Genomic DNA, 15,117 nt, shown 5'->3' on the forward strand with positions numbered 1-15,117 from the left:
GTGCCTCTAGGCCCTCCCGCTCCTTCTCAGCCTCAAACCTCCGCACCCCCTCCAAGGCCCGGGCTCCTCCACCCCGTCAGCGGGACCCGCCAGTCCCCGTCCCCAGCGGGCCTATCCCCGCTTCTCTCCCTCCCTCAGACCCGGCCCCGAAGGGAGTCCGGGCTCCCCCTAGTCCATCCCCCCGGGTCCCGGAGCCGCGTGACCCGTGGGGCCGGAGGATGGCGACGGATTCTCCCCGCCCCGAGCGGGAGCCGCTCTCGCTAGGCCTCACCTCGCTTGGACATCTTGGGGCCCGAAAAAAAAAAAAAAGAGAAAGAGCGGCGCAAAGGATGCCGGGATATTAGTTCCCGCACGGCGCACGGCCTGCTACGTCACACGACGGCAAGGAGGCGAGGACCTCCCTCGACACGTGACACAGTTACGCCCTGGTCCCTCATCACGTGATAAGGAATGGCGCTCTGGTCTCTGGAGTCGCTGGTCGTCTCAGTGCACCACAGTGCCACCTATGGAGGCAAGTGGGGAACTGCAGCCGATTTATGTAAGAGCGTTAGCCCACCAAGCACACGTGGCACAGGCACTAGAGGGTGGGTTGGTGGTAGGTTGATGGAGGAGGGGGGCATTTGCAAAGGAAAATCCTCCCAGCATTGGAGTTTGGCCAGGGCACCTGGGATAACAACCTTGCTCTGATATAAAGTGCTTTGGGGTGGGCAGGACCTCAGTTTTATTGCCATCCAAACACCCCTTCATCTAGGGTGACCAGATAGCAAGGGTGAAAAATCAGGACAGGGGTGGGGAGTAATAGGCACCTATATAAGAAAAAGCCCCAAATATCAGGACTGTCCCTATAAAATCAGGACATCTGGTCACCCTACCTTCATCCAATGCCGGTGTAATGACAGAAAAACCTCCCTCTCCCAATTCCCTCTGGGCATCAGTTCAGAGGCAGGCACCCACCCTATTAATAGAACCCTGCAAATCTGTGGATATCCGCTTTATATCGTCGACTATGTTTGCGGATTGGATGCGGATACAAATTTTGTATCCTTTCAAGGCTCTGCCGATTAAATCACGACATGCAGCACTACTTGTTTCAGTATCTGAGTTGCTGGCCTAATCGAGTGCAGCAGATCTGCATGCCTTACAACTTCAACCCAATTTTGAGACGGTCACAGCTAAGGCTGTGGCACTCCTCTTGCAGGATATGAGTTGGAAATTAACTGGAGCTGACTTAAATTAAACCCTCAGAGAGAAAATAGAGAATCTTGCCAAAGAAGGTAAATAATCACAGGGGGGGAAATGACATCTATCAGAGCATCAAAACTGAGACTAGATACAATCAAAACTACATTTGGTTCCTGCAGAGCGAAATGTCAGTAGCTCAGAAAAACAGATTTTTTTCCACAATGCAGACTTTTGTATTGCAGGAGCTGGATGAAATCTGGCCCTAAATAACTGCAATATACTTAGGGATGACGGATTGTAAAGAAGCCCTTTTTGGGGGTTTTCAGAATTCACTTTGCAGTTTTGTTAATTATCAAATAGATTTGTTTTGAAAGAAGCCTTTTCTCTTCCCAGCCCTGCCTCCTCCAATCGCATCTTCCCATCCAGAAGCCTGCTGAGTGAAGTAACAATGCGGAATTTGTAACCTCTCATTCAGTTCTAAGGCAGGACGCAGGTCCTTCATGTTTTCAGACAGTCAGTCCTGCTTTTCTAAGGTTTGTCCCCTTCTGGTACAGTGACAAAATCGGTATTTGATGGGGGGTGCCATTTTGAAGAGCACGCTGGTCCACCTGCGCTGGCATGATGTTGCACACACGGTGTGGATACTGTCACGCCAGCAGGGGCAGAGCGGCGCATTCTTCTAAATGGCACATGAGGTCATGCCAGTGGGGGGCAGGTCCACACCGTTGCCTGAAGTTCCTGGAACGTCCAGTCTTCTGGGACTGTGTGAGTGGCCACGCTAGTAGGCAGCAAGGTCATAAACACAGGGCTTTGACGTTGCTATGGGTTCAAGTAATAATATTTTTTTTGACTTATATAGCACTTTTCTTCAGCAGATCTCAAAGCACTTTACAAAGGTGGCAGCCGCACATGAGCGGCGCATGAACCGCCCATTGGAGGAGGCTAGCCTCTGGCCCCACCCCTTCTGCCCAAGGCCCTGCCCCTCCCCTCCCCCATCGGAGCCCAGAGACCCCTCACCTTGACCACCAGCCCCCCAACCCAAGTCCTGGGCCACCCAAGTGCCGCCAACCCCAGAACGCTGTGTGGGCGGCACAGCCCCAGCCCCTCTGCTCCAGCCTCCCCAGCCCCGGAGCACCAGATGGATGGCATGGCCCCAGCGCCCCCAGCCCCAGCGCGCCCGCCAGCCCTGGAGCACCGAGCAGTGCGAGCACTGGCCCCAGGCAGGGTCAAAGAACAGGAAGCCGGAAGGGGTGTGGAGGTGGAGCATGGGTGGGGCTACGCTGGGCTATTTGGGGGGGCTTAGCCTCCCCCGGCCTGTGATACCCGCCGCCCATGCAGCCACACTTCATAGATGTGAAAACTGGGGACAGGCCTACACCACAAAATTAAGCTGGCTTAGCTACATCGCTCAGGGCTGTAAAAAAATTCACCCCCTGTGCGATGGAATTAAGGTGACTTAAATCCCAGTGTAGACACCGCTAAGTAGATGGAAGAATTCTAATTCTTCCATCAACCTAGCTCCGGCCTCTCAGAAAGGTGGATTTACTACAGGGACAGAAGAACTCCTGTCTTTGCTGCAGTTAGTGTCTATATTACAACACTACAGGGGTCTAGCTACAGCACTGCAGCTGTGCCGTTGTTGTGTTTCTAGTGTAGACATACCCTATGGCACAGAGACATTATTTGGTTTTTAATATTAAATTTGGAATTCTCTTTATTTCACCTCTGGTGTAGGAACATTTAAGGTTTACATTTTCAGGCTTTTCCCTGCAGCCATGAGGGCTCCAATTACTTTTTGTTGAAATGAAGGCCGAGATTTTCAAGTAATAACCTGACTCCAGCAGCTGGGGCTTTGAGAAAAACATCAAATGTCATGAGACTTGTGCTAAAATTGTGAAAGCTGGCAACACTGTTAGCCACTTGGCTGTCATTTTCACAGACAAGGGAAACTGGGTGGGAATGAGACTATTTAGAGAATTATGTAATCTTTGTAAAGAGTTTGGAAAAGGAAAATCTTCATATAAATTCTGCGCAATATTGAGCCAAACCCTGAAGTCTTTGCTCTGTTTTTATTCATTCCACTGCCGTTTCCTTGAGGAAAAAGTAAGAACAAGACCAAATAAAAGCCAGATCTAAACCACTATAAGAGTGTCTATACCCAAACTCACACAAGTGTCACGCCACATCTTTAGTGTAATTTTTGCATACAGACCAGTCTTTGCAAAGAGCTGACTTTGTTCACCAGTCTTTTAAACACTGCTGGAATTTAGCAGGCCAATAAATTGGCTTAGACCAACTTTTTATTTGCAGCTCAAAGGGTTGCTGTTTCAAAATATCTTTCAACACCTTTTTGGAAATCTCAGGTGTAATTTTTAAATAAAAATTCTGACTTTTATGTATTATGGGAGTGTGGCAATAATCTTTTTCACTCCAGCGCACATAGGTTGTATTGACAGTAGCCCTTTTCCCATAGCTGTTTCTCTGGACAGACTGTAATATCTTTCATCTGAGGAACTGAAAGTGCTTTAAGGTGTTGGTGAATAAAGCCAGACAACATCCTTATGAGATAGATCTTGTTGTCCTACTCTCGCCTTTGGGGAAACCAAGGCACAGTAAATCTTTCACAGATCACATCTGATGCATAACTGCAAATAGTACAGAGGGGTCCTGACTCCTGATTATAATTTACATGCCCTAACCCTAGGTATAGTGTAACATACCACCCTCTACATATGCATACAGGAGGGAGAGGGATTTAAACCATCCGCCTTAAAACAATCATTTAAAAATTAAGATAAAAAACCCTGAAAAACTGCAATTCCATTTTTCAGTTCAAAACTAAACAATAATGTTCATTTTCTTTGAATTTTTCCCATTACATTTGATTTAGGTCCCCATTGCTGTGAATACTCACAACCAAACCAAAATCCACAGTTGGGCCTGGTGGGGGAAAAAATTCAAATTAAGATTATAATTCTTTTTTACAATTCATATCAATTAGATTTTTCTTTTTTGCTCTTTTTCCACTAACCCTAACTATGGATTTTGATTTGCTCAGGTAGAATCACAGATTCTGTAATTTGAGCAGAGAAAAGTGCTAGAAGTAACATACAAGCTCTAACAAGTAGGGTTTGGGCAGCGTACCTCACATTAGCCCTTGCAGCGGGACTGTATGTCAGGGATAGAGCATGTGTGTAGCTCAAAAGGTTTCTTGCCACCTGGGTGGGTGCTACCTCGGTGCAAATTGCAGTGTGATTTAGAAAGACCAAATAAATGTAGCTTAATAGTAAATAAGAGCAGCATTCCCTTGTAAAGTCACTCGAGTTCATTAACAGTCTCTCCATGCTGTATTTTATCTTTCATTGAAATTAACAAGGGAAAGAGTGACAGTAATGAATCCCTTTTAATCATTGTTTTACTTTAGTCTCACAGTAAGGGCTGTTTCACTGCTATTCATTGTGAGAGCGGCGGAGAGATGTTCGCCTTCAATAACAAAGTGGGTGGGTTTGGTGGATGAAGAGCCCAGGATCTCACACTGGGAGTGTGTCAAATGAAAGGTTTCAGAGGAGTAGCCGTGTTAGTCTGTATCAGCAAAAACAATGAGGAGTCCTTGTGGCACCTTAGAGACTAATACATTTATTTGGACATAATCTTTCGTGGGCTAGAACCCACTTCATCAGATGCATGAAGTGAAAAATACCTGCTCCTGTATTTTTCACTGCATGCATCTGATGAAGTGGGCTGTAGCCCACGGAAGGTTATGCCCAAATAAATTTGCTAGTCTCTAAGGTGCCACAAGGACTCCTCGTTGTTTTTGTCAAATGAAAGGAGAGCGACAATGCACATGCTTGTCCCCAAAATGGGAAGATAATGGGAGGATGGTCTTCAATAGATAATCTGCCTCCCTTTAGCTCTACTGTTACAAGGCAGTGAAGACATGGGGCCAAGCTACCAGCATCATATTGTCTAACCCCATGCGGGGCAGGTCTAAGCAGTACAGTGCTTAACATGTAGATGCTCCATCTACACTTGGTTTCCCAATATTGCTAACCCCAGTGGGATAACTCTGCACAATGTCCCTCATATAGGCCAGCCTGATGTCTGGGCCTGATTATTCGCTGGCAGAATACAAGTAGCTGTCATCAAGGTTAACAGAGTTATTGATGTTGTATGGTAAGGGGGAGGGGTGGAGAGAAAACAGGCCCCAGGATGGCAATAGGAGGGAAAGAGTGAGTATATGTTGTGACAGTTTTGGCAGTGATCTGTTTATACAGAGGACGTAGAACCTGTGATTAGGGTGACCAGACAGCAAATGTGAAAAACTGGGACGGGAGTGGGGGGTAATAGGAGCCTATATAAGAAAAAGACCCCAAAATCGGGACTGTCCCTATAAAATCGGGACATCTGGTCACCCTATCTGTGATTTCAATTTAAGTAGTAGTCCCTAGTTCAAGGCTAAGGGTCTCTTTGTTCTCTTCCTCAAATACACTTTTGTTTCCTAGGAACTGAAATGCTGTGGTCTAACTAAAGTTTTTGGGTGTCTGGGACTGGGTGAAAATTAATGGCCTGTGACATAGAGGAGGTGAGATTGGATGATCTAATGGTTCCTTTTGGCCTTTATAAAACTTACGAATTCTGACTGATTTCATGAACGCTATTGCTATGTATAACTCTAATCCTCGGTGTGTCTTGAATCCATCACGTGCTGACCGGGAGGGACCATGTCACATTTCACACACCCTGTCTGGAAGCAGCTACAGGACAATCAAAGACGTCGAGAGAGACAAGGTGGGTGAGGTAATGTCTTTTACTGGACCAACCTCTGTTTCACAAGCTTTCAAGGTTTTCTCTTCCACCAGCAGAAGTTGGTCCAATAAAAAGCTATCACCTCCCCCACTGCATCTCTCTCATAACTTGGGACCAAAATGGCTACAACAACACTGCAAACAATCAAAGGAGGTGTTAAGTGGGAATAACTGACCTGGCAATACAGTGCCTATGCTAAAGAGATTGGAAACTGTTTCTTCTCCCCATAGTGTCCGCCGGAGGGCTGTGGAAATGCCCCAGAAGAACAAGAGGAGAGGTGTTCGAAGCTACTGTACAAAAATCTCTGACCCCAGGGGAGCCTTTTGACCATGGGACCTGAACACACTAAGAAGACTAGGCCTAAAGTCTGAGCAGAAGAAGAGAAGGGTCTTGGGATTCTCAAAGGACTGATCAAAACCCACAGGGTTCTTGGTGTTGGGAGGACACTGGGGGAGTGGTTTGAATGCGGATTTGTGCATAGAGCTGGAAGGGTTTTATGTGTTCTTTATTAATAACGTGTGTGTGTGTTTAAGAAGTTACTTTGCAAAGCTTCTGAGATCCTTGTTGTAACAGTCACATGTCCCCAGAGCAGTGGTTCTCAACCTGCGGCCTGCTCGCGGCCCAGTCAGCACGCAGCTGTGACCCATGTGACATCCTCAGAACCATACGGGCAGTATATATATTGTATGGATGCGGCCCACATAACACACAGAGAGCTGCATATGCGGCCCACGACGGTAACTAGGTTGAGAACCACTGCCCCAGAGGGTTAGACTGTAAACCAGAGCAGCTTTTTGGGGGGAGTGCTGGGAAAAGCGAGGCTGGGGAAACTGGTAGGGTTAGTACAGATCTGGGGGCAGAGACCACCTGGACCACAGGGTCTCACTTTTGAGGAGTACTAGACAGGGAATCTAGCCAAGGAGGGAGCCCGAGAGGCCAGAGGGAAAACCTACATACTGCTCAGACTCGGTGGGCTTAGAAGAGCCTATGTGAGCCAAACACTACAGCCTGGTGAGTGTCCAGCAGGGGGCGCATGATCAGATCTTTGTATATGACCCTATGTCCTGGGTGGGGGGGCCTTCTGGGAGAGAAGGAGCCGCTTGGAGCAGGAGGCTCATCGGGGGATCTGCGGCTTGCCCCCTGGGGCTCTGTCTTCCAGCCAGGCTCACTGTGAAATCCTACATGGAGACAAGGCACTTGTGGTGCTGCAGACTCTGTCTTTTGCTGCTTAAAAGGGTGTGTGGGGGGGGTTCAATGGGTGGTAAAAAGCGTGAGGATCCTATGAGGTAGCTAGGCAACCCCAGCGGTTATACCCTCTCGTGGGGGTTTTCTCGCCTCGTTTATCTTGCAATAAAACTAGAGCCCCTTGCCTCCCCGGTGTTTTTTTTTTTTTTTTTGTACAGCAAGACAGCTAATACAGGTGGATTATCCCACAGTAAAAAACCCACCTTTTTGGTCAGAGACAAGCCCAGAAGAGAGAAGAGAGCGGTTAAGAAGCATCCCGCATGCACAGAGAGGTGCTGATGTTAGAAGCATTTCACAGGTTTACCCATAAGGGGCACCTCCAGTAAGCCAGGATTCATAACAATAAACTGTTGTTTTTTATTTTGATTTCTTCACTGCTACATGCTGGATGCAGCATATTTGCGATATATGAATGATTAGGCCCAGAATGTCACAGTTCCTGGTGGGAATTTTTTTTCCATGGAACCCCCTCTTCTCCAAGCTGGAGAGGTATAGCTGGTGGTCGAACATTTGACTGCAGATCAAGCAGTCTTTGGTTCAACTCCAGATACCCCCCTGAGCCGTTTTTAAAGGGATCCAAAAATCACTGGTCAATTTGGGGCTGAAAAGACAAGGAGGGTTGTGCCTGAGTTTTTTAATTAATCAGAATGGATTAACTCGTGCGCATTTTTTCCCCTTAATATTCTTATATTTCAGCCCTGATTTTGTGAATCTCAAAGCAATTGCGCCACAATGTGAAAGACATTTTCATCAAATGGCAGTAAATGATTTTAATTTATTCTGGGAGTATTTAAACCTAATTTTAGGATGGAACTACAAGTGATACTGAGTGTAATACAGGGGTCGGCAACCTTTCAGAAGTGGGGTCCCGAGTCTTCATTTATTCACTCTAATTTAAGGGTTCGCGTGCCAGTCATACATTTTAACATTTTTAGAAGGTCTCTTTCTCTAAGTCTATAATATATAACTAAACTATTACTGTATGTAAAGTAAATAAGGTTTTTAAAATGTTTTAAGAAGCTTCATTTAAAATTAAATTAAAATGTAGAGCCCCCCGGACCGGTGGCCAGGACCCAGGCAGTGTGAGTGCCACTGAAAATCGGCTCACGTGCCACCTGTGGCACGCGTGCCATAGGTTGCCTACCCCTGGTGTAATAGTTCAACTATCCTGCCGTTCGAGCCCTCCCTGTATACAACTCTACCAAAGTATCTTGACGGCTTGAAAGTTAATAATGGGAAATATATGTTTCAAATAATTCCTTCAGTAGCAAACAAATATCTTGCCATTTCATGGCCGCAAAAATAACCACTGACAATAAACATGTGGTTTGTAACAACTGGGAGAAATATAATGTAACACCGCCCAAGCGAGTTTCTGTGATATAAATTGTTGGCTTCGCGTTCATGGTATGCATCCACAACATTTGCCAAGGCTATGCTTAGAGGAACAGCCCAGCAGGGTTTTTTCACATAAACTTCCTTGGTTAGAGTATATTCAAAATTCTTTGCATTCACTAGGTTTCTCAGAATTGGAAAATGATTAGATTTAAGTTTAAAAATGTGAAATCCCTAATCAAACCGAGATTAGAAGTCATTACTAAGCACCTAGACATGGAAGTTGTTTCCATTATAAATATGTCACCTGGGTTCCCCCTTGTTAAAAAGACTCATGGGTAAGCCAGATACGTTTGTGCAATAACAAGTTAAGTAGGGCCTTTGTAGCTGTCCTTTTTCAATCTATGGAGACAGCTTACTCAGAAGGCTGATATATTGGCATTGAGAAATATAAATGCCTCTGTCCATGTGGCTCTGGAAAACATGCCCCATTATTTATTATATTGTAATTTGTATTGCCACTTGAGCTCAAAATGGCTTTCCGTGGTTTTGACCTGGATGCCTTTTTCTCAGAAAATAGAACATTTATTAGGAACTGACAGTATATCTGTGATCTGAGCGATTACCCTATTGGCATGGTCAGCCACTAAAATAAGGGAAAGGCAAGTGGCAAAGTGATTGCATGTGGTTTAATTGGGTTCTGTTTTTTTCATATGTATTTATATGTAGTCTCATATTTTAAAATTCTGGATTTAGTTTTAAGTTTGAGTGTAATTTATTTTGGTTTTGATGCATTGGCCTATGGCTCAGTTGCTATTGGCCATGCAAGTCCATTTTGTATAGTGCCTTGCATGTGAACCGCCCCCCAGAAGGCTATTACGTAATTACATCATGCTTCCGAAACAGTAATGGAAATGTACTGGCCCCGCTACAGAATTTACTTGCCCTTTGCCATGAAGATGTTGATGAGTAAAATTTTACAAGGCTGATGAAAATAATGTATTACTAGTAGAAAGCCCAAGAAATGAAGAGACATGGAATAAAAGATCTTGCTTTCNTGTATTACTAGTAGAAAGCCCAAGAAATGAAGAGACATGGAATAAAAGATCTTGCTTTCAGGAGATATCTGAGTTGACGAAGTGGAGAGATGCAGCATGTTTCAGATGACAGGTGCTGTAGAGAAGAAGGCTCTTGCTCTAACAGCAGGGAGGTTATGTACAGAGAGAAGAAGGCCCAGAGCTTCCCGCAGTGTGGGGTGTGCCCCCTAGGTAGTCACAAAGGATTAGGTGGGGAGTGTGTGGAGAGCAGTGGTTCCTGTCTTTGGGGGTAAAGGAGGGGCCCACCTGGCCTTGTTAAGCTGCTTTTAAAGGTTTGGGGCATGTCGGGCTAGGTGATAAGAGACAGGACGGTATTTGAAGTAGGCCAGATCAAGCCCTCTGGGGGGTTAAAAAAGGGGGAAGTCAATTTTTGAGCAGAATCTTGAAATGAACAAGCTGCGTGTGGCCTGGCTTGATGCGAGTGTACATCGCTGGCATTAAAGCCTGTCTCAGAATAGCAATCAGCGTCCTTCAAGAAATAGGGGTTGGCTTTGAAAATCTGTTTAGAAAAGCGAGAATATTAGACTCATGGATGTCACTGAATATCTGTATATTTATCTCACTGACAAAAGGGCCGTATATTTTCTTTTATAGGTATTTGTAATATATTCATCTAAATTGCTTGAAGTATATATTCAGCACCATTCACTCGAATAACTTTAATTTAAAGAAACCGTAACACATAATCACACACAGAGGGCAGATGTATTTAAATCCAGCAGCTCTTGTTCTGTCACCACATTATACTCCCACAGCTTCTTGGAGCTGGAGATTAGTATTTTTGTCCAGTAGCCTGTTTCATGGCTCTCCAAATGATTGTAAATAAATGAAAAAGGATTTGAAGGAACGGTTGCATGTGTGAACATGACTATTTGGAAACTGAATCAGGTGCACAGACAGCTTGTTTGCTACAGTCGGAAATTCAAGTTATAGAGTAACAATTTGACACTTCTACTTGTCATTGTATGCACGGCAGAGGAAAAACTTCCATTAACTTCAATGGGCTTTTGATACAGTTCTAAATGATGACTACATAGATTTCTCTTTGCTTAGGTCCATGTAGGTGGCAAAGCATTTTACTCTAGCAGCTCATACTCTTCTGTGATTCAGATGTGCACCACCTTTGCTTGTTGTTTTCAGACTCCAGTTCACTTCCCCCTTGGAAAAAAAATCAGTGTAAATTCAGACCATGATGTCGCTTTAACATCAGTCATTCCACAATCATAGCTGGTAAAATAAAACCGACTTTGGATATGAGCTATGGTTCAAGGGTAGTATATATAACTACAGCTCAAGTAGTCCATGGTTCAACTCTAGATGCCCTCCATCTGCTCCTAGGGTACATAAGTTGCTTTTGCTGTATTGAAAGTACTATAGAATTCTGTCTCTTTCTCTTACAGTAATTGCTCAAAGTTGAAACTACACATCTAATGATTAATGAAATCAACCACCCTTGCACAGCTAAACTCCAATATCTGTACAGATGTTCTATTTATGAGAAATTAAACAACCCCGATTTAATCATTATGAAGTTAGCAATTATAAAATCTTATAGAAGTTTGTTGTGATTTTATTTATTTCAATTAAAGCAAAAATTGCAAGAAGGCAGGACTTGTAAGAAAGCGTGGTTAATTGCTAACTAAGCTCTTATTAATGGGCTATTTTAATGATCAATCATTCAGTATTTCATAACACTAATTTCAGGCCCTAGCATGTTTTTTGCTTTGTCGTTGATATTTAGCAGGGCTTGTCAGAATTCACAGAGGTTTTAGGTAGTACATGCATCAGGCTTTGAAAAAGAGATGATTAAATTCTTAATCAAATATTGGAACATTGGAGTATTTCTCTTCTGCTAAAGTCCATTTAATAATAGTGTTATTATTACAAAACACTTATCTGATGTTATCCGAGTACATGGCGCTTTACAAATATATACAAAATCTTTACGTTTTCTATCCCCCTGAAGATCTCATTGCATAAGCAGTCAATTAAATACTTATTTTCCAGAAAGCAGTATTGAATTACTACTGGAGACACTGCCTAACCTTTGAGTACACAGTTTCAAATATTTAAGCCCGATCTCAGTCCAAACCCCACAAAACAAATTAAGTTTCATGACTGACAATCTCACTATGGAGCAAAGAGTGTATATCCATCACCTCATTTTGTAATTTGATTAATTTCCTCCTGTGTTGCTAGAGTCCTGAGCTGTTAGCGTGTATATTGATACCACTGTAATTTAGGATTTTATAAAGCTGTTGATAGGCCTGGTTAGATAGTACAGGTTAGGGAACATGGAATGTTGGTAGAGCAGTGACCCTGGTATGCTTGTAAGGTCGGTAGGCTGGTACCCCTTCACCAGCACAGAATTAACGATACTTATTTATTTAATGCTAAATCCGGGGTTAGACACATTTGCACAAGATTGAATTTTTTTGGTGACTCTGCCTCCTCCCATCCTTATGGGAGAACAAAAGACAAACGTTGCCAACTTTTTATGAGATTGACTCCATGAGACCTGGATGCAACAGGTATCATGCTGTCGCTGCTGTGTCAGCAGGTGCACAAAACTTGTAAATGTACATTTATGCAATGGAGGATTGATGCCATATGATCATGGATATGGAAAACTGACATACAAAAGGCAATGTATGGCAGGCAAGGCTAATATTGTAACAAACTCATAGCTAACTAGGACTTCGGAGTAGTCACTCTTGCTGCATACCATGTAGAATGACCAGATGTCCTGATTTTATAGGGACAGTCCTGATTTTGGGGGCTTTTTCGTATATAGGCACCTATTACCCTCCACCCCGTCCGGATATTTTACACTTGCTATCTGGTCACCCTTGCTACCGTGGGCACTCCAAGATTCACAGCAGTAACAAGGATCGAACTTGAATACTCCTGCTTCAAAACCATAGCCTGCCAGTGAGCATCTCCATCAGCTGTTAGCAGTACAGGTCCTATGATGCATGACCAGTCTGGATTCCATCCAGTAGTGGGCGATGATATGTGTGTGTATATATGGGTGTGTGCACCTGCCAGTTCGTTACACAGCTGTTTCTCATGGACAAGCCCACAAAATTCATTACAATAAGGTATTTCATGCTGAGGAACCTCCACTTATCTTTGTGTGAAGTTTTGCTGTGTCCATTCAATGCTGCTATTATATAGAAGGCTATCATACAAAAACAAAAACCTTGCTGAAAGTGGACTATTTTAAACTGATTGGGGTTTTGATAAAGGTTGGCTAATGGGGGCTTTGGTTGGGAATCACAAAACCAGGGGTTCTGGGTCTCATATGATCCTAATTCCCAAAATGTAATGTGGTTCAGAGGAATGGGTCCGATTTTGGTGGGTCCTAGCTGGTTCATTTTAGTCATGAATGAAATGCTAATTTTTGCATCTATATTTCACACTTCCAAACAGCTCAGTTCTGGAATTCAAAGGGGTTTACGGCAAATAACATGTCAATTTGAAGCAGAAACCTCCAGAGCTGTGGCTAAGCAAGCTAATAGAAAGAAATTATGATTGGATAATTTAGCCAATTGTCTTGAGCATGCAAGATATGGTCCTCCTGACTGATACACAAATTATATAAATAGAAATCGCATTACTCTGTGCTTGTAAAGTGCTGTGGAAATTTGTGGCACTAGACAGCTTATTTTTTATAATAATAAAAAACTGCTCTCCTTACACTCCTTGCTCTCCTTACATTCTCCTGTAGAATTTTAACTACATTTCTTTACAATACTAGGCAAATACTCTGTCATTGTGCCATACCCCCTCTACTGGGCAAAAAGGAAAGTTGAAAAGGCCTGTCTGCAGCAGTAACTGACTCATGGACGTTAAATAATTTTTGCAGTAGAAACTATAGGTTTAGTTTTTTTCTTTTGCTCAATACGTGCAAAAATGATGCTTTACCCTAAATAGGATTAAAAATAAGAATTCACAAAAATCTTTCAAGGGGGCACCCGGATTTGAACCAGGGACCTCTTGATCTGCAGTCAAATGCTCTACCACTGAGCTATACCCCCGTTGTCGAGTTCAGTTTGTCTAAAAGGGTTTTTGAATACGACCAGATTGGCGTCAACAATCTCTAGGTAGTGGAGGAAGGGTGTGTGTGTGTATTGAGTGTGTTAGTCATGCACTGTCAGAAGAGAGTTGTATGTGAATATTAAGTGTGTGAGTCTTTCACCATGAGAAGGGAGGAGTGTGTGTGTTTGTGTGAGAAGTTGTGTTCAACTTACACAGAGGGAGGTGTGTGTGTGTGTGTGTTAGATTTACAGAAAAGGGATGTGTGTGGCTGATGAGTGAGGTTTTGGGTGTGAATGGGTCTGGGGATGTGGGCTGGTTGTATGGTATGTGGTGTGTTGGAGTGTGCTGGTGTGTGGAGACGTATGGCACATGTGTGACTATATGTGGAGATGTATTCAGGGTGGGTGTGGAAGGTGGGTGAGTTGTGGTGTGGGGTATGGTTGATTTACTTGGTGTTGGTCCTGCTTTGAGCAGGGGATTGGACTAGATACCTCCTGAGATCTCCTCCAACCCTGATATTCTATGATTCTATGTCTGTATGTGGAGATAGTGTGTTGGGTGCGTGTGATTCTGGAGTGTGTGTGTGTATGTGTGTGTGTGAATATGTGGAGATGCCTATGTGAGTGGGACTGGGTGAAGAGGTGTCCAGTGTGTGAAGTTTTGTGTCTGGCTGCATGTGTACATGTGTGGGGGGTGTGTTTGGATGGGGAATGAGGTGGGAGTGGGACGGTATGTGGAGATTTGTTGTTTCTATGTAGAGGTGGGGGGTATGAGTGTGACTATGGGGGGCTCGTGTGAATAGATGAGTGGTGGGGGTGAGTGTGTCCGGTGCATATGAGTGTGACTGTGTGGAGATGTGTCTGTGTGTGTGTAGATGTGTGGTGTGTATGAGTGTGTCTGTGTGGAGATGTGTGGTGGGGTTGTGTATATGACTGTGGCAGTGTGGGTGTGGTGTGCATGGGAGTGTGACAGTGTGGAGATGTGTGGTGTGTGCATGCCGGGTGTGTCTGTGTGGAGATGTGTGTGTGTGTGTGTGTGTGTGTGTGTGTGTGAGTGTGTCTGTGTGGAGATGTGTGGTGGGAGTGTGTATTTGAGTGTGGCAGCGTGGAGGTGTGTGGGTGAGTGTGCCTGGTGTCTATGCGGGGGCTGAGTGGACTCGAAGAGCTGTGTGTGTGTGTGTGTGTGTGTGTGTGTGTAGGGGTGTGGGTGAATGTGCCCGGTGTCTATGCAGGGACTGAGTGGACTCGGAGAGCTGTGTGTGTGTGTGTGTCAGTATGTGTGTGTGTGGAGGTGTTTGTGTGTGAGTGTGGAGGAGTGTGGGTGAGTGTGCCCGGTGTCTATGCAGGGACTGAGTGGACTCGGAGAGCTGTGTGTGTGTGTGTGGCAGTATGTGTGTGTGTGGAGGTGTTTG

The 15,117-nt window shown here is 44.4% G+C and overlaps 1 protein-coding gene and 1 non-coding gene across 2 annotated transcripts in view; both read right to left on the bottom strand.

Moving 5' to 3' along the window:
- RPL23 (ribosomal protein L23) overlaps nt 1–401 on the bottom strand; it is a 4,576-nt gene extending 4,175 nt beyond the window's left edge. The window contains exon 1 of the mRNA XM_034756211.1: nt 272–401. Within this exon, the coding sequence (XP_034612102.1) occupies nt 272–284 (13 nt within the window). The 5' untranslated portion in view covers nt 285–401. The remainder of the gene's footprint in view (nt 1–271) is intronic.
- Nucleotides 402–13,633: 13,232 nt separating this feature from the next.
- TRNAC-GCA lies at nt 13,634–13,705 on the bottom strand. Its single transcript has one exon. It is a non-coding gene; the product is annotated as a tRNA-Cys (tRNA).
- Between the last annotated feature and the right edge of the window lie 1,412 nt (nt 13,706–15,117).

This window comes from Trachemys scripta, chromosome 23 (genome assembly GCF_013100865.1).
Source record: "Trachemys scripta elegans isolate TJP31775 chromosome 23, CAS_Tse_1.0, whole genome shotgun sequence".
Lineage (NCBI taxonomy): Eukaryota > Metazoa > Chordata > Testudines > Emydidae > Trachemys > Trachemys scripta.